The sequence below is a fragment of the Sitophilus oryzae genome, unplaced genomic scaffold (genome assembly GCF_002938485.1).
Source record: "Sitophilus oryzae breed Bouriz unplaced genomic scaffold, Soryzae_2.0 scaffold_1145_pilon_pilon, whole genome shotgun sequence".
Classification (NCBI taxonomy): Eukaryota; Metazoa; Arthropoda; class Insecta; order Coleoptera; family Curculionidae; genus Sitophilus; species Sitophilus oryzae.
Window position 1 is genome coordinate 220,806 of NW_022145777.1, and position 25,789 is coordinate 246,594.

The 25,789-nt window shown below is 32.5% G+C and overlaps 1 protein-coding gene across 1 annotated transcript in view; it reads left to right on the top strand.

Moving 5' to 3' along the window:
• The window catches only part of LOC115886336 (dnaJ homolog subfamily C member 13-like), a 53,049-nt gene that overhangs the window by 22,734 nt on the left and 4,526 nt on the right, over positions 1–25,789 (top strand). The window contains exons 10-23 of the mRNA XM_030905434.1: positions 1,550–1,709; positions 1,816–2,082; positions 5,520–6,008; positions 7,835–7,989; positions 8,045–8,246; positions 8,907–9,095; positions 13,732–13,867; positions 13,930–14,114; positions 15,798–15,989; positions 20,073–20,420; positions 21,032–21,253; positions 21,310–22,019; positions 23,357–23,573; positions 23,787–23,972. Coding sequence (XP_030761294.1) covers positions 1,550–1,709; positions 1,816–2,082; positions 5,520–6,008; positions 7,835–7,989; positions 8,045–8,246; positions 8,907–9,095; positions 13,732–13,867; positions 13,930–14,114; positions 15,798–15,989; positions 20,073–20,420; positions 21,032–21,253; positions 21,310–22,019; positions 23,357–23,573; positions 23,787–23,972 — 3,658 coding nt within the window. The remainder of the gene's footprint in view (positions 1–1,549; positions 1,710–1,815; positions 2,083–5,519; positions 6,009–7,834; positions 7,990–8,044; positions 8,247–8,906; positions 9,096–13,731; positions 13,868–13,929; positions 14,115–15,797; positions 15,990–20,072; positions 20,421–21,031; positions 21,254–21,309; positions 22,020–23,356; positions 23,574–23,786; positions 23,973–25,789) is intronic.

Below are 25,789 nucleotides of genomic sequence, written 5' to 3' on the forward strand. Positions count from 1 at the left end.
TGAAGTTTTATCGTTTAAAAAAAAACGGACACCCTAACGATATCCTTATAATTCAATTTCAGATGCCCAGAAACATATCTAATGATTTTATCTAGTTATCTTTTCGAAAAAAAAACTCGTTTAAAAATAAGCGGTTTACGATCGTGATTTTACTTTACCTGATAGGAACAGGCGTACCGGCAACGCCGCAACAGCACACCTTCGCATTTCTCTCACTCCGACTTAATGTGATCCCTATGCGATTTACTTCCACACATGTAAGTACCGACCCAAAAGTAACAGTTGCCAGCACGGTATGACTAAGACGTATGGTTTTTGACATATTTAACGAACGTTTTCTAAAAATGCAGAACAAATTTTAAATTGCAATAAAAACTACCTAAATTGGAATTTACCTAGTATAGCCTAATATTTAATTAAAATAACTATTGTTCTTTAAATCAAACTAAAATTTGACCCAAAAAGTTATACAGGGCGAGACAAAGTTAATATTGAACATTGGTCACCTTTAAAAGTAAGTTACTCTTTTATTTTAAATAGAATATCCAGTATATTATTCCGATATTCAACGGGGAATTCATGTCTCTTCAAAATACTATAAAGGTTGCCTACCCCTCAAACAAAGATTTTCATAGATATTTTCATTTTTATGGTTCAGTGTCAGTAGGCATTTATTATTTGATAAAATCTAGGTGGCTGTGAGTTGTCGTTAGTTCATAATAGCTGTCAAATTAGTTTACCTTTAACAACTAGTCGTCTATGCTAAATCAGGAGCATTTAGATTTATCTATTATGGACTTTTTTATAGAGACGTATTATAGACAGTGTTTAAAAAACTTGACCAATTATTGTCGACATCATTTTATGCAGTGAAGAGTAAAGGAAATCTTTTGAGCAGTTGATTTCATCTAGCTAATCTTTATTACATAATTATAATACGTGTATAACTAGTTATTCTTAATTCTGTAATAATTAAAATATGTTTTAAACGTGTCTTACCTTAAAAATCTTTTTATTACCGTTGAATATTTTAGTCTACATCTTTTAATTTTTATTAAATTAACGAATGGTATATCACAACCACCTAGATTTTATTAATTAATAAAGATCTACTGATGCAAAATCATAAAAATGAAAATATCTAGAAAAATCTTTGTAGAATGTCAACCTTAATAGTATTTTAAAGATTTATGACAGGATAAATTACACTTTAGGTAGTTGTTATTGAAATTTAAAAGGGGGGGGGGGGGTATTCTTCATTTTCAAATGTGAAATACGTCAAAAACCTTACAATCTAGGGATACGCTTCTTTAATGGAACTCACCTTTATTTTTTTCCTAGAATCCGAAAATCAATTAATATATAGGGTGTTCCATTACAAAAAAAAAACAACTTTAATACGTAACTTTTTTTTGGGGACACCCTGTAGAACTCTCTATATTTTTGAAAAATGCGCTAAATTAACATACATCTGCTCCCAAAATTTCATTTCGATCTGAATCGTATGAGAGGCGCCACCCTGTACAATTTATGATTGATCACTTTTTAGATATGAATTTTTCAATGATTTGTATCATCGTTTTTTACTTACTAACAAAGTAGAAATGAAATGTATGTGCCTACAAGCGATGTCAATAGTGTATGGAAGATATTTCGAAGATATTGGTCCGTTCAGTGATACAAAATACATGATTATAATGTTAGAAAGGGTAAGAACAGTTATTATAATCTTCTGCTTTTGATATTTTAGAACCTTCTTTCCGTATATGTTTTTTAAATATTTACTTCAATTAAAATAGATGCCTTTCATTTTAGTGCGTTGATAAAATAGAAAGAGATAGACTGATCGTGTTTATATCGAAGTTGATATTACACCGAAAAAATGTAAGGGATTTGCTAGACGTAAACGGAGTGAAAATTTTGGTGGATTTAATGACGCTTGCGCATTTACATACTGCTCGGGCGGTGATTCCCACGCAAACGAACGTGATAGAGGCCGGTCCAGATATGAAAATAGAACAGAAAAGAGAATGGCACTATAATACCGAGGATGGTGGAAAGGGGCCTGTTACTTTAGATGAGGTAAGTTTTATTTGCTTTTCTAATTTAATTATTTGATACTTGATAAGTACCACCCGACGCTTAGTCTGTGAACAGATTCATTGAATATGCCGGCGTCATATAGTGAATTCCGTGATTGCCTAGTTGTTTCACGTATTGCCGATAAACGTAACTCTTCAATTGGTTAATCATTTGACTGCGGATCTCAGGCTTCCCAGTGGAAGCCTGACGGAATTATTTCAGTTTTTTCTTCGTCCCAGGGCTCCCAGTTCACCCAGGTATTCCCAGACGAGTCTCGACGATACCTTTGGGCTCATAAAAGCCTCAAGTGCCGCCTGACTTTCATTTCATTTTGAGCATTTATTGATGAACTTACCTGAGTAAGTTCTTCTGTTGTTTTCTCTCGCACATTGTAGAATGGCGAAGATTTCTGCCTGGAATAATACGGTTGAGTATTTATCCAAGGAAAAGGATAAACTTGCCCTTGGTCTTTCCTCAAATACTCCAGCTCCTGTTCCTTCAGCGGTCTTCGACTCTTCTGTATACCAGGTTAGTCCGTCATGAAGGAATGTTGTATCTTTCCACATTCCTCGGTCTATTTTTATTCAACTCAAATAGTTTTTGGTAGTAGTAGCAGCAAAAAGGTTAACTCAACATTTACTTTACTTTTTCTTCAGGAATAAACGCATATAGTAATCGCAAAACATTTTCCGATGCACGTTATCAATCATATCAAAATTGACACTAAAGCCTATAAACCTGATTAAATGAAGTTTTGGCAAAAATGTTTAAATTTGTTGTATAATTTAAGATACCGTGCAGCTCTTCATTTTACTTTAAAGAGCAAATGATTGTAACAGATATTTAATTTAGATTAAAGCTGCAAAAAATAGTTTAAACCGAATTTTATTATGGCTATGTTGGTCACATTGCGCCGTGATCAGCAACGTTGTCGTTTATTTAACAATTATTATAATGTCAGTCATTATTTTGTATAATATCGTGTTATTGTTGAATCTTTGTAAGTAATTCTCGTTTTTTGCCTATTTTCATAGTCGTTTTTTAAAAATTGTACTACCTAAATTTGGGAGTTTTTATATTGCATTTCTTGGAAATTTCTGATTTGAAAATATGCCGAAACATTTAAACAGTCGAGACAAAGAGCTTGTAGCTTCTCTGATAAACTATTTTGAACGAGGACGTGACAATAAAGGTGCTTTATTACCCTAGTCAAAGAAGTAAGTTTGATTGGTAAGCACATTATACCACTTTCAAAGATATTTCTACGTTAGGTTTTAGTAAATATTGTGATTATTAGTTTGTGCATTAATGGCACCCTCTTACTTGTTATTACCACTTGGTTTGTGGTATTGTAAGTTGTACATCAATAAATAAATAAATAACCCATAATAACGCTTAGAATAATCTTCATAATGGACTAGTTTTTGCCAATATGTAATGTTACGGATTCCGTGGGTCCACTATTTAAACTCACGATAAAATACTTAACGAATTTATTTGTCTCACTCTGTACACACAACTTATACTATTTACAACACAATTTATGCAACTACTATTACTCTAACGGTATTTCGCGGTATTATGAAACTTCAGACTTCAGACTATCTTCAGACTGTCCAACTGTCGTAAGCGCTCCTTTTATATAGCTGTGGTGAGTGTTTCGCGAACAATCCCAAATTATCGGGACGGGTCCGCCATCTACTAGTACATTCTATTGTCTGCTTCGCTTACTTGTCGACTTGATTAAGAGATGGCGCTACAACAAAAAAATGTCTTCAGATTTCTTGACACGTTGCGGTTTTAGTTGCTCGCTTCTCCGACAGATGGCACCACATACACCTTGACAGTAATAAATAAAATAAGCTATAAAATAAATAAATAATTACTAAAATATTAATTAATAAATTAAAAATAAAAATCTTTAAAAAAATGTATAATAGTGTTTCCCAATTTTACATTAAGATTCGTCCCATAAATCCAATCACAATCTGACAGCGCTGTCATTTTCACAGCACAGCCCATTGCTTGTCACTCAAAGTTGATCACGTGCATCGGAAGTTGTTTTGCCATTATTTTAGTTTTATTTTTAGTTTAAGTAGAATCAAAATATAGCTTAATTGCAGGGTTGGAAAAAATCATGATTTTTTTAAAAAAATCAAAAAAATCAGATTTATTTGATTTAAATCAGATTTTTTTGATTTTAATTCAAAACAATATTTAAATTGGTTTTTCAAATGACTAGGACTTAGTTCCAATTAAAGTCCTATCCTAAATGGCTAAATCTTTATAACTCTGCCAACGGGCAGAGTTATAAAGATTTAGCCATTCAAAATGGATTCAAAATCAGTCCAACGATAACGATCGATAACATTAATAATTCTAGGGTGCGTTTTGTCATTTTTCCACATCGGTCACCAATATATTTCGCAAAAAAGTCGCTCGCTTCAGATCAAAAGGATTTTTTTTCAAACGTCTCAAAAGTATTAATTTTTGTCATTTTAACGCCTAGGTATAAAAGTAAAGCACTGTTACGCCTAAGCACAAAAGTACAAAAATATATTATTAAACAAAAAAAAATATTAAGTGTCAAATTCAACGAGCGTACAAATTGTTGCTCGATTGCTGTTTATATTATTTGCAATGTTTGAAATTGATTAAAAATGATTTGTAATGTTTTAAAAAAATAGTATGTATGTTCTGTTAGGAGTAAAAATGTACTTTTTGTGCCTCCTTGTAACGTCGGAATAGCTTTACGATGGTCCTTCAAAGGTACAGTATCATCAAAAAATGTATAATTTTTACTCCTAATAAACAACAATACACTATTGTTCGGAAATACTCTTAAGTTGAGAATGAAATTAATGTCAAAGTGTAAAATACTTACTGCAGATCAAAATGTCGGTAAGAATTTGAAAAAATACAACCATTTCAAAAAAAAATATAAAAAACATATTTCCTGACAACGATTATTATAGATTCTCGGGAATGAAGATATAGTCTCTATATCAGAAGAATCTAGTTCTGCACTAGACTGCGAATGATATGTATTTGAACAGTGAATTTTTGTCACTTATACATAAATTTTAAAATAAATCCCTGCGTTTAGCGGTCTAATGGAATCACACGAAATTACTTAAAAAATCAGTCCAACATTTAAATTGATGAATATATATTTTTATATAGGTTTATAACATTTACAATTACTTTTCGATTTATTATCTGTTATATCTTTTATAGAAATATATTTTATAGTTTTCTAGGACACATTTTTATAACTTTTAAAAAAAAAGCTATTTTTTGATTTATAATAAAGTTTTAATAAAATTATTTTTTTTTTATTTAAATCAATGATTAAAATTAAAAAAATCATTTGATTTAAATCACGATTCAAATCATGATTTAAATCATGCCAACCCTGCTTAATTGTATTTTTCCAGATGAAAGAACTGTTCCAAAAAGGCATAATAACACACAAAACCCGTTGCTGGGCGATGGGTTTGGACGGATGGCGTGCTCTATCCCAACTCCCTCAACTAAAATGGTGCTTACTCGCTAAAGGAAACCCAGTACTAAACGAAAGCGACCTAGCGGCGAATATATTAAACCTTTTAATCAGGATGTGCCAATACTTCCCGAGCAGAGACGCTGACGAGGCCATCATACGACCGCTACCGAAAGTAAAGAGGGTCCTGAGCGAACAAACGACTCTATCTCACGTTGTACAGTTGCTGCTTACGTTCGATCCTATCTTGGTAGAGAAGGTGGCTTTGTTGCTTTGTGAGGTTATGAGAGATAATCCTGAAATGCCCAAAGTGTATCTTACCGGAGTGTTTTACTTCATTTTGATGTATACGGGGAGCAATGTTTTGCCGATCGCCAGGTTTCTGCAGCTGACGCATATGAAACAAGCATTTAAAGCCGAAGAAGTAAGTAAAATATTTATACAGGGTCAATAGTGTGTCAGGCAGCTGTAGCTCTTATAATAAAAAAAAAACTTAGTGCACGGCCACACAGAAAGCGTTTTTTGCGTTTTTAGCGTGATGCGTCTTTTGCTTCTAAAACAAAATAACAGGATTATATAGGAGTGGCCCCACCAAAAGCGTCTAGCTTTCGGCGTGTCTCGCAAAAAACGTAAATGAAAACAAATCAATTTGTTTTCTGTAGCGTCTTTAGCGTTTTCTATGAGACCCCGTCATAGGCGGACGTAATATTTAATAATACACTAAAAATAAATTAAATACATAGTATGCATTTTTTTTAATTTTAGGATATATTATCTAAAAATATTTTTATGATAACATCTACTGTTTAGGAAGATTCTATTAAATTCAAAATTTTGAAGGAAATGTTTTTTGAAAGTAGGAAAAGATGTAGTTTGAAATGTTGAAAAAGTAATAAATTAAAGGAATATTTTCTTACGCGTAAAAAATAGTTTTTTATGCATAAAAAGTTTTTTTCTGCGTAAAAAAGATTTATTAACACAAACAAATAGTTTTTGACAAGTAAAAAATAGTTTTTTACATGTAACAAATAGTTTTTTACACGTAATTTTTTTTGCGCAAAAAAAATTTTTTACACGTAAAAAATATTTTTTTTTGTGTAAAAAGTTTTTTACCAGAAACATTACGATATTTATAGCAAAGTAAGTACAGACCTCCTATAGTAAATATCTAGTCTAGTTTTTCTTTCAGGACTTTCCTTGTATTTTTTATTTGCTTTAAGTTTTTTATTATATGAGCTGGAGATGAGCAAAAACCGCCAACTGCGATTTAATCGCAGCGATTTTAAAATCGCAGTCGCAATCTGCGATTGGCTTTCATAGAAAACTGCGATTGCGATTTCTTCTACCTGCGACTTTTATTTTAGGGAACCAGTATTACTATAGCTGCGATTTGCAACTTTGTTGCGATTGTGATTTTGTAAACTGGGATCATAATTTCTATCTGCGAGTTTAAATTTTTAGTAGTTGCGATTTGAGATATTGTTGCGAATGTATGTTTGTGGTCTATTGAAGCATTTTATAGTAAACTGCGATTGAATTTTATCTCTGATATTATTTATTTATAGAGAAGGTATTATTTTCTAGGACCACGATCAAGAATATACCGGGTGTTTCTCAAGAGTGGTTCATCCTTATAACTTTTTTATTTTTTCTGATAAAAAAATGAGATTTGGTATCTTAGTATATGACATGAATTAGGATTGATTGGCGTATTCAATTGTTTTCGACCACTTCCTGTTTCATCGGAAATTACTAAGTACAACTTTTAATTTTTAAATAGCATCCTCGGTATTTTTTTACTTTATTCGATATAAAATGACACTTTGAATAGAATGACATCTCATATGGCAACTTTTCGATATGGAAATCGTATTTTAAATTTCAATCTAGAATATCGTGGCTATGTTAAAAACACTAATTTTTAATCAAGGAACCCTGGAAAATAGATTTGACCGTCTGATGTTTTTAGTGTTTTGTCCTGGCCGGTCAAAAGATGCCCAAATAGTATTTTTAATCATATCTCAATTTTTTCAAATGGAACGAGGGTAGCTCATTGGTATATTTAGAAAAAAAAAATTTTACGAATAATTTGGTTTGGTAAATATTAAAATCGCAATCGCTGATTACAGTCGCTACGATTTAAAAATCGCAATCGCAGTTTTGCTCATCTCTAATATGAGCTACTTTCCTTATATGTTTTGTCTGTTTAGTAATTTGTTTGAAATCCATTATTAATTATATTTATTTCAGAATGTTACGTCACTTATAATGCAAAAGAGTATCCTAGGTAGGCTTCTTCCCGAGGCCATGGTTAATTACTTAGAAAATCACGGAGCTGAAAAATTTGCCCATATATTTTTAGGCGAATTTGACACTCCTGAAGCTATCTGGAGTTCACAAATGAGGTATAACTTCTTCCCTTTTAGTCTTTTACGTACATTAACACACCTTCGTTTGTAGACGTATGCTTATTGAACGAATAGCGGCTCACATCGCCGACTTCAGTCCAAGACTTCGCAGTCATACTATGGCTAGATATGTATATATTCCTATACCAACAATAAGATATCCTCAACTGGAACATGAACTCTTCTGTAACATATTTTATCTTAGACATCTTTGTGATACAGTCAAGTTTCCTGATTGGCCTATACCGGATCCAGTAAGCAATATATAAAGACTGTTCAGCCATCGTTCATCGTTACGTCATCATTATTTGTCAAATATAAGTTTTAGGGTGTGTCTGAGATCAGTTCATATTATTTAGAAAATTTTAAATACATTCATCTATTATTGATTGAGCAAGTTCCGCTTTTTTCGGCATTTATTCATTTTTTCTTGGACTATTCATCACGATCCCTTTAATTCCAATCCTTTGGACTGTTGAAATTCCTATTTTTAAAGCATCAGCAACTCGCTATATTATTTAAAAATGCTATCGGTTTGTATTTTACATAGGAATATTACACTTTTGCATTGTACTTACCTCATATACGGCGTCCAGGGGCAAGAGTGTTCTACCAGCGTCTCTTTCTTGAGAAAAATAATTAGTAAGCTTAGCAATGAGCTCTTGTTCATTTTGTTTAAATTTTTGAGGCTTCTTTGCAATAAAAAAAATTAATTTTGTTTTACAGCAAACACAATTACTAAAAAGAATATGCAGTAATTTACGAAATACCGTAATAACGTCACCAATCTCTTTCATCTGGTTGGCAAGTGATTGAGAGAGTTCGACAATATATGACGTGACGTTGAACGATGATTGAACGTTCTATACATTTTATTGCTAGGTATATCTTAATGTAATTGAAATCGATTTTAGGTTGGCCTTTTAAAAGATGTTCTGGAGTCTTGGAAATCTGAAGTGGAAAAAAAACCTCCTCTGATGACTGTAGAGGAGGCTTATAACAGTTTGTTTTTGGAGGGAACCCATCATGAAGAAGCGACTATTAGAAAAGCTTATTATAGATTAGCTCAAAAATATCATCCTGATAAAAATCCTAATGGAAGGGTAAGTCAAGTGTTTATACCACATTTTTGAAGCGAAACTTCTTTACGCGCGCTGGGAGTATAAATTCAAGGTCGTGACACTGTCATATTTATTTGAAACAAATAATCAACGAGAATATTCGTATAATTTAATAAAATTACTGTAAATCACTGTAAATAATGAATTGTTTGTTATTGACCTGTAATTTCTGTATTATTAATCCGGTAACTGATGGAGATATACAGTTGTGATTGATTAATATTTTATTTTAAGATGAAACTTTTGTTAACAACATTCTGAGAATTCGAATAATGCATTGAATAATGACGAGACAAGTGACATCTGTTTATAAAAGGCAGCGATTTAGATTGACAATTTGGTTATGTAAAATTTAGAGTTACAATTTTACAAAAGAAATACATATTCTGTGAGTTTACTGGTTGCCTAACGATTAACATCAATTTAAAAATAAATCCCCAACACGAATAATGAACAAAACATTTAAACAAAAACAGACCACAGAACACACAAAACAAATTGTTGGTTAGTAGCAGTTAGTAGTAGCACAGATTAGGTATCCTATAAGTACACAGATAAAAATCTTGTTCCTAATTCGTGGTACGAAAATGGCTTTTTATGACGATGAGCAAACGAGTAAATTTTCTTGTGCGTAAAAATAAACTCCCGTTTAAACAGCGTAATAACTGGGCCGGTCACAAGGCCGGTCAGGCGCTGTCCACAATTTTAGAGGCCATAAGTGGGCGTGCTTGTGCGCAAACTAGTAACCTAACTAGTGCGCGACTCCGAAAATTGGAACCACGAAAAACAATGCTTTTGACGATAAGTTTATAATCTGTGGTAGTAGTCAGAGATACAGATGTAGTAGTATTTTGGTTTAATGGCCACAGCTATCCGGTCGGGTAATAGAATTACGTTTTTTTTAATAAAAATTAAAAAAACATAAAATTATAAAGCTATAATAGGATACGGTTTTATATTAACTCTAATTTTTTTGAAGTTTATAAAAAGCATTTATAAAAAAATATATATCTTTATAATTTAATTATAATCCTTCAATTTAATAGCTGTTAGTAAGAAGTTTCACTTCAAACATGCGCACATAGTGCACACCATAGACTTAAAATAAAATATAGACTACACTATTTACATCTAAACGCGGCCAAACAATCTTTTTTGTACACATGTTTACTTCTGGGTACAGTCGACCGAGCCTTCCTCATCCAGCCTATGTTGTCACGTCTTTAATATTATCAATATTTTTTTTCTTGTTATACACATATATTGAGATATTAATACTACAGTTTAATAAAGTAGGTTTTAATATTCCATAAGATGGTATTAAATAGTCCTTATACTACTAAATTATAAGTCGGATACTGTTTAAAAAGGATAAGTTCTTTACAATATGACAACACCGATTAGAGGCGAGGGAGCCTATTCATTCATTTATTACCTTGTAATACGCGTCGCACGTGTGCGGCAAAGCTTTGTTGCCGCTATGTCCCCGGCTGTATTAACGCATTTTCTTAGCTTGTAGACCTTAAGTGTTGATTTTATTTTCTGTTCAAGAACTATAAAATATGGTTCGCCAGTGCCAAATTTGCAAGAAATTTGACTTAAATAATCCATTTAAGTCTTAAAACGACTTTCGACCGGTAGGCAACTCTCAATTTACCAATTGGGAGTCAGTGGCGTTGTTGTAGAAAGGAGCTTATTTAGATAATATTTTAGTAAAATGTAAAATCTGAATTTTTTCTCTTACATAATCATTTATATAAAGGTTTTTGTAACAAAATCATAATTATTGTAAGCCTGTAAATAATTAATAATGTTTTTATTAAAAATATATTCCGGTTTATTCTAAAAATTATCTTCAGTATCTAAAATAACATACAAGAATTTTAAAATGATATTACATTATGAAACAATATTTTTTAATATACCGGGTTTGTTTCAAAAGTGAAAAAGCTCACCCCTATAACTTGTTTATTTTTTCAGATAGAAAAACAGATTTGTATGGTAGTAGGTATATGACATAATTTAGGATTGATTGACGAAATGATTATATCTTTTGATTTTTAAAGGCACCCTCTGTATATTTCTACTTTATTCGATAAAAAATGACACTCTGAATAGAATGACATATCATATGTCAACTTTTGACATTGTCGCTTAAAAACATATCGTATTTTAAATTTCAATCCAGGGTACCATGGTGTTTTTAAAAACACTAAGTTTTAATCAAGGAGCCTTGGAAAAATAGTTTTGATCGTCTAATGGATTTCGTGTCTTGTCTAGGCCGGTTAAAAGATGTACAAATCGTATTTTTAATCATACCTATGTCAATTTTTTAAAATGGAACAAGGGTGACTCATTAGCATATTTGGAAAAAGCATTTTTTTATGAATATATTGATACCACACACTTGGTATTTCGAGTCAAATTGTCGTTATGAACCGCGTGTTATAATTACAATTAAACCATATGCAAAAATGTCAAAAGTTGACATATGATATGTCATTCTATTCAGAGTGTCATTTTCTATCGAATAAAGTAGAAATATACCGAGAGTGCCATTTAAAAATTAATTAAAAGTTATAGTCATTTCCGGTGAAACAGGAAGTCACCAAAAACAATCGAATGCGTCAATCAATCCTAATTTATGTCATATACTGACATACTAAATCTTCTTTTTTTATTTGGAAAAATAAAAAAAGTATGGGGATGAGCCACTTTTGGGACGCACCCGGTATAATAAAGACAGTACCGAGTTAAATAAATGTAGTTATCATTTTATCCACTTCCTATCACCTTCCTTGCTTTAATGGAACAGATTTATGTTTTCTCTAATTTACATAATAAGACATCACTTAACCAGAAAAAAAATACAACAGTCAACGTTTTTTTTTCTCTCCCTGTCGCCGATTCTATTATATCTGTAGAATAGATCCTGTATTGATTAATATTAGGGGTTGTATATGTTTGACTAAAATTAATATTTTTTTAATAATTTCAAAAATTACGTAATTTCGATTATAAAATTTCTTAAAATTTTATTATTTTTATCCTTTTGGACTCTAAGACGTTTTTCTAAACTTTTATTTAAAAAAACCTCTCCTAAATCTTAATAAAATATAAAAAAATTACCCGGCTATGATACGGAGAGTTCAGGTGTACTTGAGAAACGAAAGACAGTGTTGCACTCTTCGTCAGAGTCGTCAGAGAACGACGGTTACGACGGAGACAACCTATATATCGCTCGTGTCGCACTCGTTATAACCTAAAACAATAACACAACAATAACAAGACATTGTCTGACCGCATGTTCCAGCTATTTATGAATGAGATGCTCAGTCTATATTTTATTTTAAGTCTATGGCGCACACACTTTTTTTTCTCTCCAAAAAAATCTTTTTTGGGTATTTCGCCACTGCACTGCAAGAAAATCTACAAAATAAAATAATTATTTTTTGTAAACACTTCTGCATTAAACCTAAACGGACACTGCTTGTCAGAAGTTATGTTTACAGTTATACAAATTTGCCTAACAAAGAAAAAATGCTTAACGTTTCGGAAAGTTTATCTCTTTCCGTCGTCGGAAGCAAAAAAAAATACAAAGAACATAAAAAAAACTATTTAAAATATTAAAATTCAACTATTCGAGAACACTTTACTTTTTTAAAACAGGTACGTCTACAAGAAACCGTTGACGTTCTGTTAAAATGACATTGTATCCATTATTTATTACGTTATTTTTTTCTTTGTTAGGCAAATTTGTATAACTGTAAACATAACTTCTGACAAGCAGTGTCCGTTTAGGTTTAACGCAGAAGTGTTTACAAAAATAAATATTTTATTTTGTAGATTTTCTTGGAGTGCAGTGACGAAATACACATAAAGGAATTTTTTGGAGAGATGAATCCGCTACATAGGTATAGATTTTTTTTACACTTTTTTATTTTGAAATTCAGCTGAATAAGTTTATGAATTGGAATATATTCCATACTAATATATCATTTTAACAGTCGTAATTATTTTTGAGAGTAGTGCAACGCAATCAGGGTTTAATCGAAATCTCTATACAAGGTGTTTCAAAAAACAGATGCCATCTGTCGAGGGGAGATTCCTCGGTCTCTTGGTCCAATTCTGCTTTGTTTCGTAGTTACAGGAGGGGGTTAAAGTCTTTTTTTTTTTTCGATTTATTATAATTTTCTTCCAGGTGCTTTTAGCGATTTGAATGAAATGTTGACGGTAAAAGTTACTAGAAGTGCTACATATTTAAATACTAAAAAAGTGTCGACATATTCATCAGGGACGTGCATATATGGGTTATCATTGGAATATTTTTCTAAGAAAAAACATGTGCGACACTGACTTTTTTTTATTTTGGGCCGTTTAATGCCGATTAAAAGTTGTCTCTTGATATTTTATCGATTTCGATCATATCGCAATGCTTATTGCGAATATTTGTTGAATTAGTAATGAACTAGATTATAATTTACTGATATGAAATAAAAATTGATTTTGTCATCACTTGTTTAAGAGATACCCTTTATATTCTATATTCTAATTATTTTTTAATAATGTTTTTTCAATGAATTATGAAAAGAGAATACTGATTTAATTTTTGATCTAGGAACTTTTTGAAAAAGTGAATCAAGCTTACGAGTTCCTCTGCAGCAGAACAAGTTGGAACACGGACGGTCCAAATCCAAACAATATCGTTTTAGTATTGAAAACACAATCCATCCTGTTTCACAGGTATTCCGAAGGTAATAATTGAATCCTTTGATTTATTTTGTATTCTTATTACTTTACCGAATTTTTGTTACAGTGTTACAACCGTATAAATACGCTGGCTATCCTCAACTTATCAAGACCATAAAAATCGAAACTGCCGACGATCAGCTGTTTTCTAAGACCGAGCCTCTTCTTGCGGCCGCTACCGAATTGGCTTACCACACCGTCCAATGTTCAGCACTTAATGCCGAAGAATTAAGAAGAGAAAATGGTCTAGAGGTACATTTACTAGAATTTATCTGACGAAACTTGTTTCACTGTTGATTATTCGGCACGTGTTCTTATTGTTTAAGAGTCCGTTTCACTAGTCCGATAAAGTAGCAAAATAAGCGTTCGGCATTTAACGTTTTATGTAAAACTGGCTAGGTATTTTTACACAAATGAAGAAGGAAATTAAAGATAAAGGATTATACTATGTCGGTATTGTAGCACATTTTGAGATAACTTCTTTATTTTTAATTTTTTGATGGTCAAACATCAACAAAATATACCTTATGTTTGGATTAAATTTTCTCGAATATAAAGAAATAATTTAACATTCCGAAAGATTGAAGTTTTGTGATTATAGTGATATATAATTTATATACTTTTGTAACAACTTGGTTGCTATGTTATGGCAAATGCTGAAGCTCGGCAAGCCTTAATCAAAGCACGTGTGTTTGGAATTTTGGGTGTGTCTTAACACCCAATTATTATTGGTTATTAAGCCACACCCAATTATTAATTATTGGGTATTAACACCCAATTATTAATGACAGGATCGGGCTAAGCTTTAGGGCATATTTTTGAAATATAATATACAGGGTGGTCCGAACTGTATACCGGAAACTTTGGCAGCATATTGTGCAGATAAAAATAAGTAAAAAAGTTCGTATAAATGTATGTTCTAAAATGCTCAGTTTCGGAGATACAGGGAGTAGAAATTTTATTTTTATTTCGATTTTTTTCAAATAATTTCTGAAGTAACGTCAATATTAGACTGAAAATTGGTATCTGGTAGTTTTTTGACATGAGACATTTGATTTTGATGTCAATATGAGTCCTATTTCCTACATGTGTTTTAAGTGTTTTTAAGAGTAGTAACTTTTTGTCCGTACCTGTATAAAACAACTGAATGAGAAAATATACATTTCCGTGATTTTTTACGTAAAAAATCTCTTGGTAAAAATCGTTAGGAGCAACCATTCTCAAGATATTTAGAGTGGAAATACTCAATACATGTCATTATTGACAAAAAATAAGCATGTTGAGTAGATTGTTATTTTACTGAAATGATAGACTGGGTAACTTCTAATTTTTTAAAATTAATCATAATTTAATTAAAAAAATGATGATAAAACAGTTTCTGTTGAATTTTTGGCACAAAAACATATCAAATTTATGATTTCAGTCTAATAACTATTTGTCAGCATGTTTAATTTATGTCAATGATAACAGGTATTGATAATTTCGATTCCAAATATCTCGAGAACCATTACTTGTAGCGATTTTTACCAAGAGACATTTTTTAAGTAAATAATATCGTAAATGTATATTTTTTTACTTAATAGCTTTATACAGGTACGGATAAAAAGTTGTTACTGTATCTCCGAAATTAAGTATTTTAGGACATACATTTGTACGAACTTTTTTACTTATTTTTATCTGCAGAATATGCTGCCAAAGTTTCCGGAATACAGTTCGGACCACCTTGTATATATTTCCTTCGGCCACACACCCGCTTTATCCGACCCCTGAGAGCGATCTGAACAGTACAGCGTAATAGACTCTTAAAACAAAAAAAAAACAATTCCCCGTAGTTTTTCGTCAGAAGCAACGATTTTTTTGGGGCTTAAAAAATTAGTAAATTAAATTTTTAACGACCACCCTATTAATTATTTATCTTTTATTTTGTTTAAACAGATTCTTCTAGAGGCCTATACGCGGTGTGTCAATGTCTTAAGCAAATCTTCGATTCCGAGTGACGTTGCCGTTCAAGTGTGTTTGCACATCACCAAATGTTTTACTGTAGCCGCTCAATTCCAGGCATGCAGAGAGCGAATAGTTAACCTACCTCAACTTATAAGGGATCTATGCCGAATTCTCCATTTTAAGGTAATTTATCAAATGAAAAAAATGGTGTGTGTGCTATGTGCGCATATTTGAAGGGAAACTTCTTACTCTCGGCTATTAATTTGAAGGATTTGAAGGACATGTTTGAAAAAGTGTAGTTTTAAATGTTGAAAATAATAAATTGAAAAAACTATTTTTTACGCGTAAAAAATAGTTTTTTGCTTGTAACAAAATAGTTTTTTTCACGTAACAAATAGTTTTTTGCACGTAAAAAATAGTTGTTTGCGTGTAACAATTTTTTACGTTAAATCCGAGCGTTCGTTATATCCCTGGGATCGTTATAACCGAGCTTGATTGTATAGTCTGTGAAACGAATAACTTTGAATTTGACAGTTCCCGCGGGCTTTTCTAGTGTTAATTTTATTAGGTTAGAAACTTGCGGCCATGCTGACGCAATGCAAATCTAATAGAATAGTCTCGGAGCGAGATTTATGACGTCACGCTAGTTAGATACTACGGATTAATAAATATGTTGTAGAATACATGGAAAACATAATTATTCCTCGTATTTTTGGTTTGCATTTTAAAAATGATATAGTTTACATGAAATATACATAATATACAGTTAATAAATACAATATATCGTCCTATTGCTGCCAAAAGTCACTAACTAACATTTTTCCGAACAACCAAATTCAATCACTATGTTTTGAAGCGGAGAATCGATTGCAAAAGTCATTAACTACGATTTCTGGCTATTTATGTTTTATTTTAATACCGAATAGTTACTAACTATAACATCTTTATGCAATGCAATTCATCTTTAGACGCCTTTTTCTCGGAAGTAATAAAAAGTAAGTTAGTGACTTTTGGCAGCAATGGGACGATATATATACTTACTTATAGTAATAAATACTTTGGCAAATAAACTATGAACCATACAAACGCAGCAAATGTTTTACAATATACAAATAATGAATAAGTAAAATATATTTTAAATTTTGGGGTTTGATATCTAATTTAACAAAAAACATTCGATATCTACTAATAGTGATGTATTATTATTTGCATTCAAATTTATATGTATATTTTGCAAGTATCAATGTTCGAAAAATTATATTTGCCAAAAATGCAATATCATAAAAAAAGGCGTCAGCGATGACTATGAAATAAAGATCGCTGTCATTTTATATGTAAAATTATTCTAAAATTTTTGATTTTCTTGGGATTTAGGTTCGGAAAAAACGCTGATTACGTTTTCATTTGGTTTTTCATTATTTTTATTTGGTTTAAAAAAAAGCGTTTCGGCTAACATTATCAGTGTTCGTTTCAGTAACCTCATCAGTGTTGTGTCATATGAAAAAAATAGTATCGAATATATTCCAAAAAATTACATATAAAATATTCACACCACACAACACATAATGTTTACTGCAATTAATAAACTAATATAAACTTGTCAAGTATGGCTGGACCCTAAATTAAAATTTACGGAACACATAATTCGAACTGTACAGAAATCTGGAAAAACACTAACAGCCTTGTCTTGCATCATGCCAAACATTGGGGGACCAAGATCCTCCAAAAGAAAAATATTAGGTAGCGTAATACACTCTCAAATACTCTATGCGGCTCCATTCTGGCACACCGTAACGAGTAATAAAAGCAGAACAAAAAAACTCGCGGGGATCCAAAGACTTACTTCCATCAGAATTGCAAGTGCCTACAGAACAATCTCCACAGAGGCAGTAGGCGTAATAGCAGGCGTCCCACCCATAGACCTATTAATAGAGGAAAGGAAGGAAATTTACAATGGAGTACAGAAGCAAATCGCAAGAGGGGACCTACTCGACAAGTGGCAGGAAAGATGGGTGAGAGGAACAAAAGGAAGATGGACATATAATTTGATTCCTGATATTAGGCAATGGATATCCAGGCCATGCGGAGAGACTGATTAATTTGTCATGCAAGCTTTATCGGGACATGGTTGCTTTATGAAGTATCTAACGGAAAGAAAGAAACGGGACTCAGATAGTTGCAACTACTGTGGAAATAGTGATGACGCAGAACATACACTGTTTAGATGTACGAGATGGGACTACATTCGTAATGATTATAAAACTCATACCGGCTCAGTTTTCAATGCGGAAAATATGATGAAATACCTCACTGGGACAGAGGAAATGTGGAAACTAACTGCAGGGATACTAAGACAAATATTAGAGGAAAAGGAAAATGATATAAGAAGACAGTAAACAGACAGCTATCATGGCGAAGTAATGCGGAAGCGATTTCCACCATGATCAGCGTTAGGGAAGTGTGGGTTTTTTTTAGCCGGTAAGAATCCGGCACTACCCGGCAATAAGGACAGTAGTTTACTGTTATTAGTGCTGGGTGTCTTATGCAAGATTCTCTTTCCCACAGAATAAAAAAAAAAACTTGTCAAAAGATGACCACATATTTTTTTAAATTATTATTCTTAACACTAAAACTATTTACATCGACTATGGAGTACGATTTCAGCCATATATTTATTAATCCGTAGTATCTAACTAGCGTGACGTCATAAGTCTCGCCCCGGGGATGTTCTATTAGAGACGGCATTTAGTCTGATATTTAGAAATGTCAAAAGTTGATGACATTTTACTTTTGACAATTATGCCATTTCGTGTTGATTTTTGCATGAAGAGGAAAAACTGTCACTTATTTTATTATTTTCCTTTTCTATTTCAGGAAAGTAAAAAGAGTTACCTATCTGATTCGTTCAGGCACTCAATTTAAAGAATATCAGTAACTTTTTTAACAGAGGGATTTTATATTTGCCATGTTGGTAAAAAATAACGGTCAAAATTCAAAGTTATTCATTTTATAGACTATATGTATAGAATATTCAGCCATCGTTCAACGTCACGTCATATTGTCGAACTCTCTCAATCACTTGACAACCAGATGAAAGAGATTGGCGACGTCATTACGGCAGTTTGTAAATTACTGCATATTCTTTTTAGTAATTGTCATTGTCGTTTGATTTTGGGTTATAATTTTATTGACGGACATCGATCAATGTCAAAATGAAAATTTGATCGTTGCTGTAAAACAAAATTCAGTTTTTTTTTCAAAAATGCCTCAAAGATTTAGCCAAAATGAACAAGAGCTCACTGCTAAGCTTATAAATTATTTTTCTCCAGAAGGAGACGCTGGTACAACACTCTTGCCCGTGGACGCCGTATATGAAGTAAGTACAAGGCAAAGTTGTAATATTCCTATGTAAAATACAAATGGATAGCGTTTCTAAATAATATAACGAGTTGCTGATGCTTTAAGAATAGGAATTTCAACAGTCCAAAGGATTGGAATTAAAGGGATCGTAACTGATGAAGAGTTGAATAAAAAATAAGTAAATGCCGAAAAAAAAACGGAACTCGCTCAATCAATAATATAGGAACGTACTTAAAATTTTCTAAACAATATGAATTGATCTCAGACACATCCTAAATCGAATATTTGACAAATAATGATGACGTAATCGTGAACGATGGCTCTTTACATACATTTATCATGCATGTATCAGCTTCGCAAGAAAGGCAATTTCACACTTATCCACTCAGGAACGCGGAGCAAGATCTTTATCTACCTACCCCACGGCTCAGAGTTAGTTAAAAGTTTAATATGTTCAAATGCACAATCACCTGCCATTTGAAATCAAATCCATAACATCATTTTCTTCATTTCGCAAAGCATTGAAATCTTATTTACTAGAGACGGCTTCCTGCGCCGTAAATGACTTATATTTTGATAATCGAATTTGATCTTGTAAACACTGGTCTAATGTTTGCTATTACTATATTTACCAACGACATCGAAACAAATTTATCTAGAGGTCATTGATATTTACTATAAACTTACTAAATATTTTTGAATCTTATTTTTATTTTTTTATTCTTTGACATTGGAAACATTTATAAATGTTTATCTTAAACAATAAGACTAACAATGTTATTTGTATATTGTTTTGTATTCTCTTTTGTTTGTTTGTTTACTTTGTTTGTTTATTTTACCTTTAATAAGGGTATTTATTTATTTATTTATTAACTATTTAATTTTTTCATTATTTCTTAATTATAGCATTTAATCAAGTTGTGCTCGGTGGCCACCGAGTGCATCAAGGCTTTAGCAGCAGATCCTATCCTCCAATTAGAACTACTTAAAGCAGGAGCCCTCTGGCACCTGTTATTATTTATCTTCAAGTACGACTTCACTCTAGAAGAAGGCGGCGTAGAGAAGAACGAAGAAACTAACGAGCAAGAAATCAGCAACAGGTTAGCCAAAGAGGCCGTCAAGGCTTGCGTTTCGCTGGCCGGTTTGAGCAATGTCGAGAACGGTGCGCCTAAGAACGAGCTGATTATGGGAATTTTGAGGACGCTTCTGACGCAATACGTCGTTAATCAGATGATAAGTAGTAGTCCAGAAGAGGTAAGCTTCACGTGTTTTAGTTATTTTTGAAATATAATCACAGTGACATTATCAGCATATCTATGCTGAAAAAGTTATACAAATTGAAACACAAATAGCGTCAAATCTTTTACGAAATGTTTGTTCCAAAAAAATATTTCTAGACATAGGAAGGCTCAATCTGAAACAGTATTTTTCTATGCCAATGCTTTGAATAAAAAGATTAAGGAAGGAGTATATTAAAAATAAAATAGTTTTGGGTACCTAGGTCGACTCAGCCTTAAATGAGTACTTGGGTTTCACAATCCTGAGGTAATAATAGGCGGTTGAAGCGTAGTGCTAGCCACATTACATTCCTTGTATACTGAACGTCTCTACCATGGCAAGCTGTACCTTGCTACTCTCAAGGCGTTAAACGCTATATACGGGAGCTATTATTTATATATTTTAATAACTACCAACATTTATTGACAACGTGGAATAGAACAAATTATTAAAAATAAAATTAGAACGGCATTGATAAACTGGAATTTAAATCGGCCATCTTAGCTATATCTATACATCTAAGCTATATAAAATATATACAGCTGTAATAAGAGATTTGAAATACAACAGTAACATTTTTGTTTTAGATTCTGAAAATTCTCAACTCTAACAGCGAAACGCCTTACTTAATATGGGACAACGGTACCAGAGCAGAGCTAAACGATTTTCTCGAAACACAAATCTCACATAGAGGTGATATAGACCTTAATGTAGCGGACATATTTAAATATTCGGCACACTGTAACGAACTAACCATCGGAGGCATATTTATCAGGATATACAATGAACAACCTACCTTTCAAATACAGGTTTGTGTCTTTATTTGCATAAAGTAATTTTTAAATAAATTTTTGTTTTTTTTTAGAACCCAAAGAGTCTTGTCATAGATATACTGTCATACCTCGAAAAACGGTCTGATACACTGTTTAATTTAATGAATATAGCTTATTCTGTCACGATTAAGGATACGTTGGAACATTCTTCTATGGCTCTACAAGCACTCACCAACGTCATACGTAACAACTCTGGGGTAGAGCTTCAGTGCATTGGCCATTTTAAACTACTATTTAGGTTACTTACTGTTAACTTTATAGCAATTCAAACCGAAGCTCTAAACGTTATATCGGTCATAACCAGGAACAATGAGTGTATAAATGACATCGCAGCGTGCGAAGTTCTTAGTTTCCTACTATTAACGCTATATTCTACCGAGGATTTTCAACCGCAAGTCCTCGAAGTTCTCCACGCGCTCATGACCAACACCAAGATAGTTAAGGAAGCCCTCAACAGAGGCGCTGTAATCTATTTACTGGACTTATTCTGTAACTCGTCGAGTCCTCACATCAGACAGTCGTCCGCTGAACTTTTGGCCAGGATGACCTCGGATAAGTTGGTGGGGCCTAAAGTGAGACTGGCGGTGGACGCCTTTTTGCCGCCCATTTTTGCGGATGCCATGCGTGACAGTCCGGAAACTTCCATTACTATGTTCGAGACGGAGCACGAACATCCGGAGCTGATTTGGAACCAGGGAGCCAAAGACAGGGCCTGCAATATTGTTAGGAAGCTTAAAAACGAGTAAGTATAGTGTGTCCAACGACAAGATCCTTGACAGTGATAGATGTGTTTGTCATTTTAATTTGAAAGTAGTTTATTTTATTTTACAATGAAATAAGTTGGTACAACTGGAACGCATAGCAGGAAATTAATATACAGACTGGGTAGATTACACGAAAACGGAAAGATGTAGAAACACAATATTTTATGGGTATATATGGGAAGGCAATGTGCATAATTTAAAATTATTTTGAAATGTACAGGATGTGTCAGAACTAAGATCCATACCAAAGTTATATTTTTTCTTGTGGACCACCCGGCATTTTATTTCATTTTTGGATTCTTGGACATAAAATAAGACATTTACTATAAGGGTTTAATATGTTTAAAAGCTTTGGTTTTTGAGATATTTAGATTTTTAAATATGCATGCTCTAATAAAAAAGTTTGTCAACACCTTGTACATTACTTTTCAGAATTAATTCTTGTGCTGAGTTTAAAGGTAGATAAATAAACTTTACTGAAAAATTTGACTGCTTCTGTAAATGTATACAGGGGTATCAAAAATTGCTGGTCTATTTTAAATATTTATTTTACATAAAAACTTCGTTACTTCAATACAACACTATGTATTCTTTTAAATAAGTCGAAGCAGATTTAAATGCTCTTTCAAACTATATTAGGGTTTCCTATACCTATATTGCTCAAATTTTGAATAAAAAGCGGTTTTCAATAAAATTGTAATCAAGATGGCTGATGTCGCCATGGCAATTTTCTAATGACACTTAGTAGCTATTTTCAAAATAGACATTAGTTTATGGACTTTATTTAAATTTATAACAGGTTATTTTTATTTAATTTACCTAGAATAAGGTTAATAAGCAAGTATTTCTATTTTATCAAGAAAAATGAAGCAGTATCTGCTGACGGAGGGAATGGATGTGTTACCAGTGATTCTATTTTGTGAGGACAATTGCTTGTTGGCCTGAAGGGTTTATGGTCAAAGATAACGTAGAAATTTTCTTGACAAGAGTTTTTTTGAAATGCTACTTTTCCTATTTCGCAGAGCTGTTAGTGTGATATGTGAAAAACCTATTAGGCAGAAACCTCTAGTTGGAAGTGAAGAAAATGAATTTGTCTCCTTGTCGTACTCATTTGCCAGTTGCGAAGTCTTGATTGACGTGATGACTTGATTGAAGTTGATTATATTAGTCAAGATATTTTCAAATTTTTCCAATTAACCACTGTTAGTTCTCTTAGCAAATATTTTATAATATAGACTGACAAAAAATTCATCTAATTTATCAAATCTTTAACACATTTCTCTTTTCTCGCTACAACTAATACTTATTTTCATAGACACTATACGGCTCAAAGCACCAATCCTTCTACACAGTGGAAAAAGCCGGAAACCAACGGTCTTGGTACGTTTGCTGTGCCGAACGAAGTAATGGTAGGCGGAGTATACCTCAGAATATTCATAGCTAATCCTGCATGGACTCTAAGAAAACCAAGAGAATTCCTATCCGAACTTTTAGAAACATGTTTGGATAACATGGCCAAAGATAAACCCAATGTAAGTGTTTGGAACTAGAACTTAAAGTTAACATATTAAAATATGAGTCAAATGTATGAGTCGTATGCAATATATAGAAGTTAGAAATGCGTAGAAACCAACCTAACCTTAGCTTAAAAACATTTTCTAATCACCTATAGTAGTTACAAGATAATCCAAGGTTTTAGTTTAATGGTGCATGAAATATACTAAAGTATTTTCATTCTATTTTAGGTAGCTTTGCTCGAATTGGGTACCAGTGCTCTCTGTGCCTTGCTCCAGACTCAACCAGCCCTGTTGGATATCATTCCCTCCTTAGGTCATATTCCTCGTTTGTGTAGGCAGATGGGGTCAAACAGTAAGCAGATTGTTGTTCCTAAATCGGGTATATTGATCTTAAACTCCTTGTCAATGAGCAATGTAAGTATACTATCAATTTACGGTAATCGCAAAACACTTTCCGATATACACGTCATCAATCATATCGAAATTAACACTAAAGCCTATAAACCCGACTAAATGAGATTTTGCCAAAAATGTTTAAATTTGTTGTGTAATTTAAGATAACGAGCCGCTCTTCATTTTACTTCATAAAGCAAATGGTTGTAATATATATTTTATTTAGATTAAAGCTGCAAAAATTAGTTTAGAGCGATTTTTATTATCGCCATGTTGGCCACATTCCCCCGGGATCAGCAGCGTTGTCGTTTATTATTTGGCAATTATAACGTCAGTCATTATTTTGTATAATATCGTGTTGTAGAATCTTTGGGAGTAATTATCGTTTTTTGCCGGTTTTCATAGTATTTTTTTTCAAATTGTACTTTTAAGCACACACAGTTCTTTTAAGAACTAAATTTTCGAGTTTTTGTATTGCATTTCTTGAACTTGTGTGTCGAAAATATGCCGAAGCATTTAAACAGTCGAAGCATGGAGCTTCCTGATAAACTATTTTAAACTGGAACGTGACAATAAAGGTCCTTTATTACCCTTGACTAGTCAAAACAGTAAGTTTGATTGGTAAGTTTTTTAAACAACTACCACTGCGAACGGCAGCTTTTCATCGGAGAGCAGTCGTGGAGAAGGCATTTCACTGGAAAGAAACTAACCAACAATAATAAATCGAAAATACAAATATTGGGCGCCAGGCATGAACAGAGAAATAAAACACAGTTGTTTATTACTTAAAACTAGTGACTATATTCATTCATGATGTATTCTGATGGTAAATAGCATTGTACAATTTTAATAATTATTATAGGTGGTTATATGTCGAGTTAAGCTATGTTAGAAATAATATTAAATATATTCAATGAAAAGACTATAAAAAAAATACCATACATGTAGTTATAGAAAAGTTATAGAAAATGTATAAAAGGTAGCATTACTTTAATTAATTTGATATATTTTATATGATGTTAAATCGAAGATGTTGCAACCCGTAGATTCTAGAACCTATGTTTGGTTATTCATCTGTTAATATAGCGCAATAATAATATCTATAGAAAGTAATACTATTACAAGATGTAATGTAATGAAACCTAAGATCTAAATCATATTGTAACTACTAAATCGACATAAATGTTCTTAATAATCTAACCACTAAACATAGTCGATAGTGTACGATATTATTTAAAATGTACGTTATTATGTTAAGACTGAAAATTGACTAAAAACTAGAACTTAAATCTACACTTAGCTGTTCTTTATGTAATCATGCTTCAAACAGTAACAGCGTGAGGTGGGCTCGCATCTCTGTACTGTCTCTGGGCCAGTGCAACAAAAAGAGCCAGGGTGAGGACACCATGAACCAATACAGCCGTGACTAATGACTAGGCTTAGAAATAGGAAAGAAGCAGCAAATTATCCTTTATTTTCAAACAAAATAAAGGATAATTCGTCGATTCTAAAAAAAGAAAGAAAAATCACTGTTCCAGTGTTTCCACGGTCAATGCCACTAATGCCAGTAGTAATATCGCAACTAATACTACTAATGCTACAACTGATCCGCGAGCAATGCCCATACCACTAAAGTCGCTACTAATGCCAAATTGTACTATACTGCTAATGGCACTAAGGCGATCGCTTTGTACACAACAATGCCATCGCGGTTTACACCTCGCATTAGTATATCACTGATTGGCAAATTAGAGGAAACCAAGAATGTTTTTCTCATTTTATCAGCAAAGTCGCAAAAAGTCGCAGTATTTTATTTTACTGTATGAAAGCCCAATGTT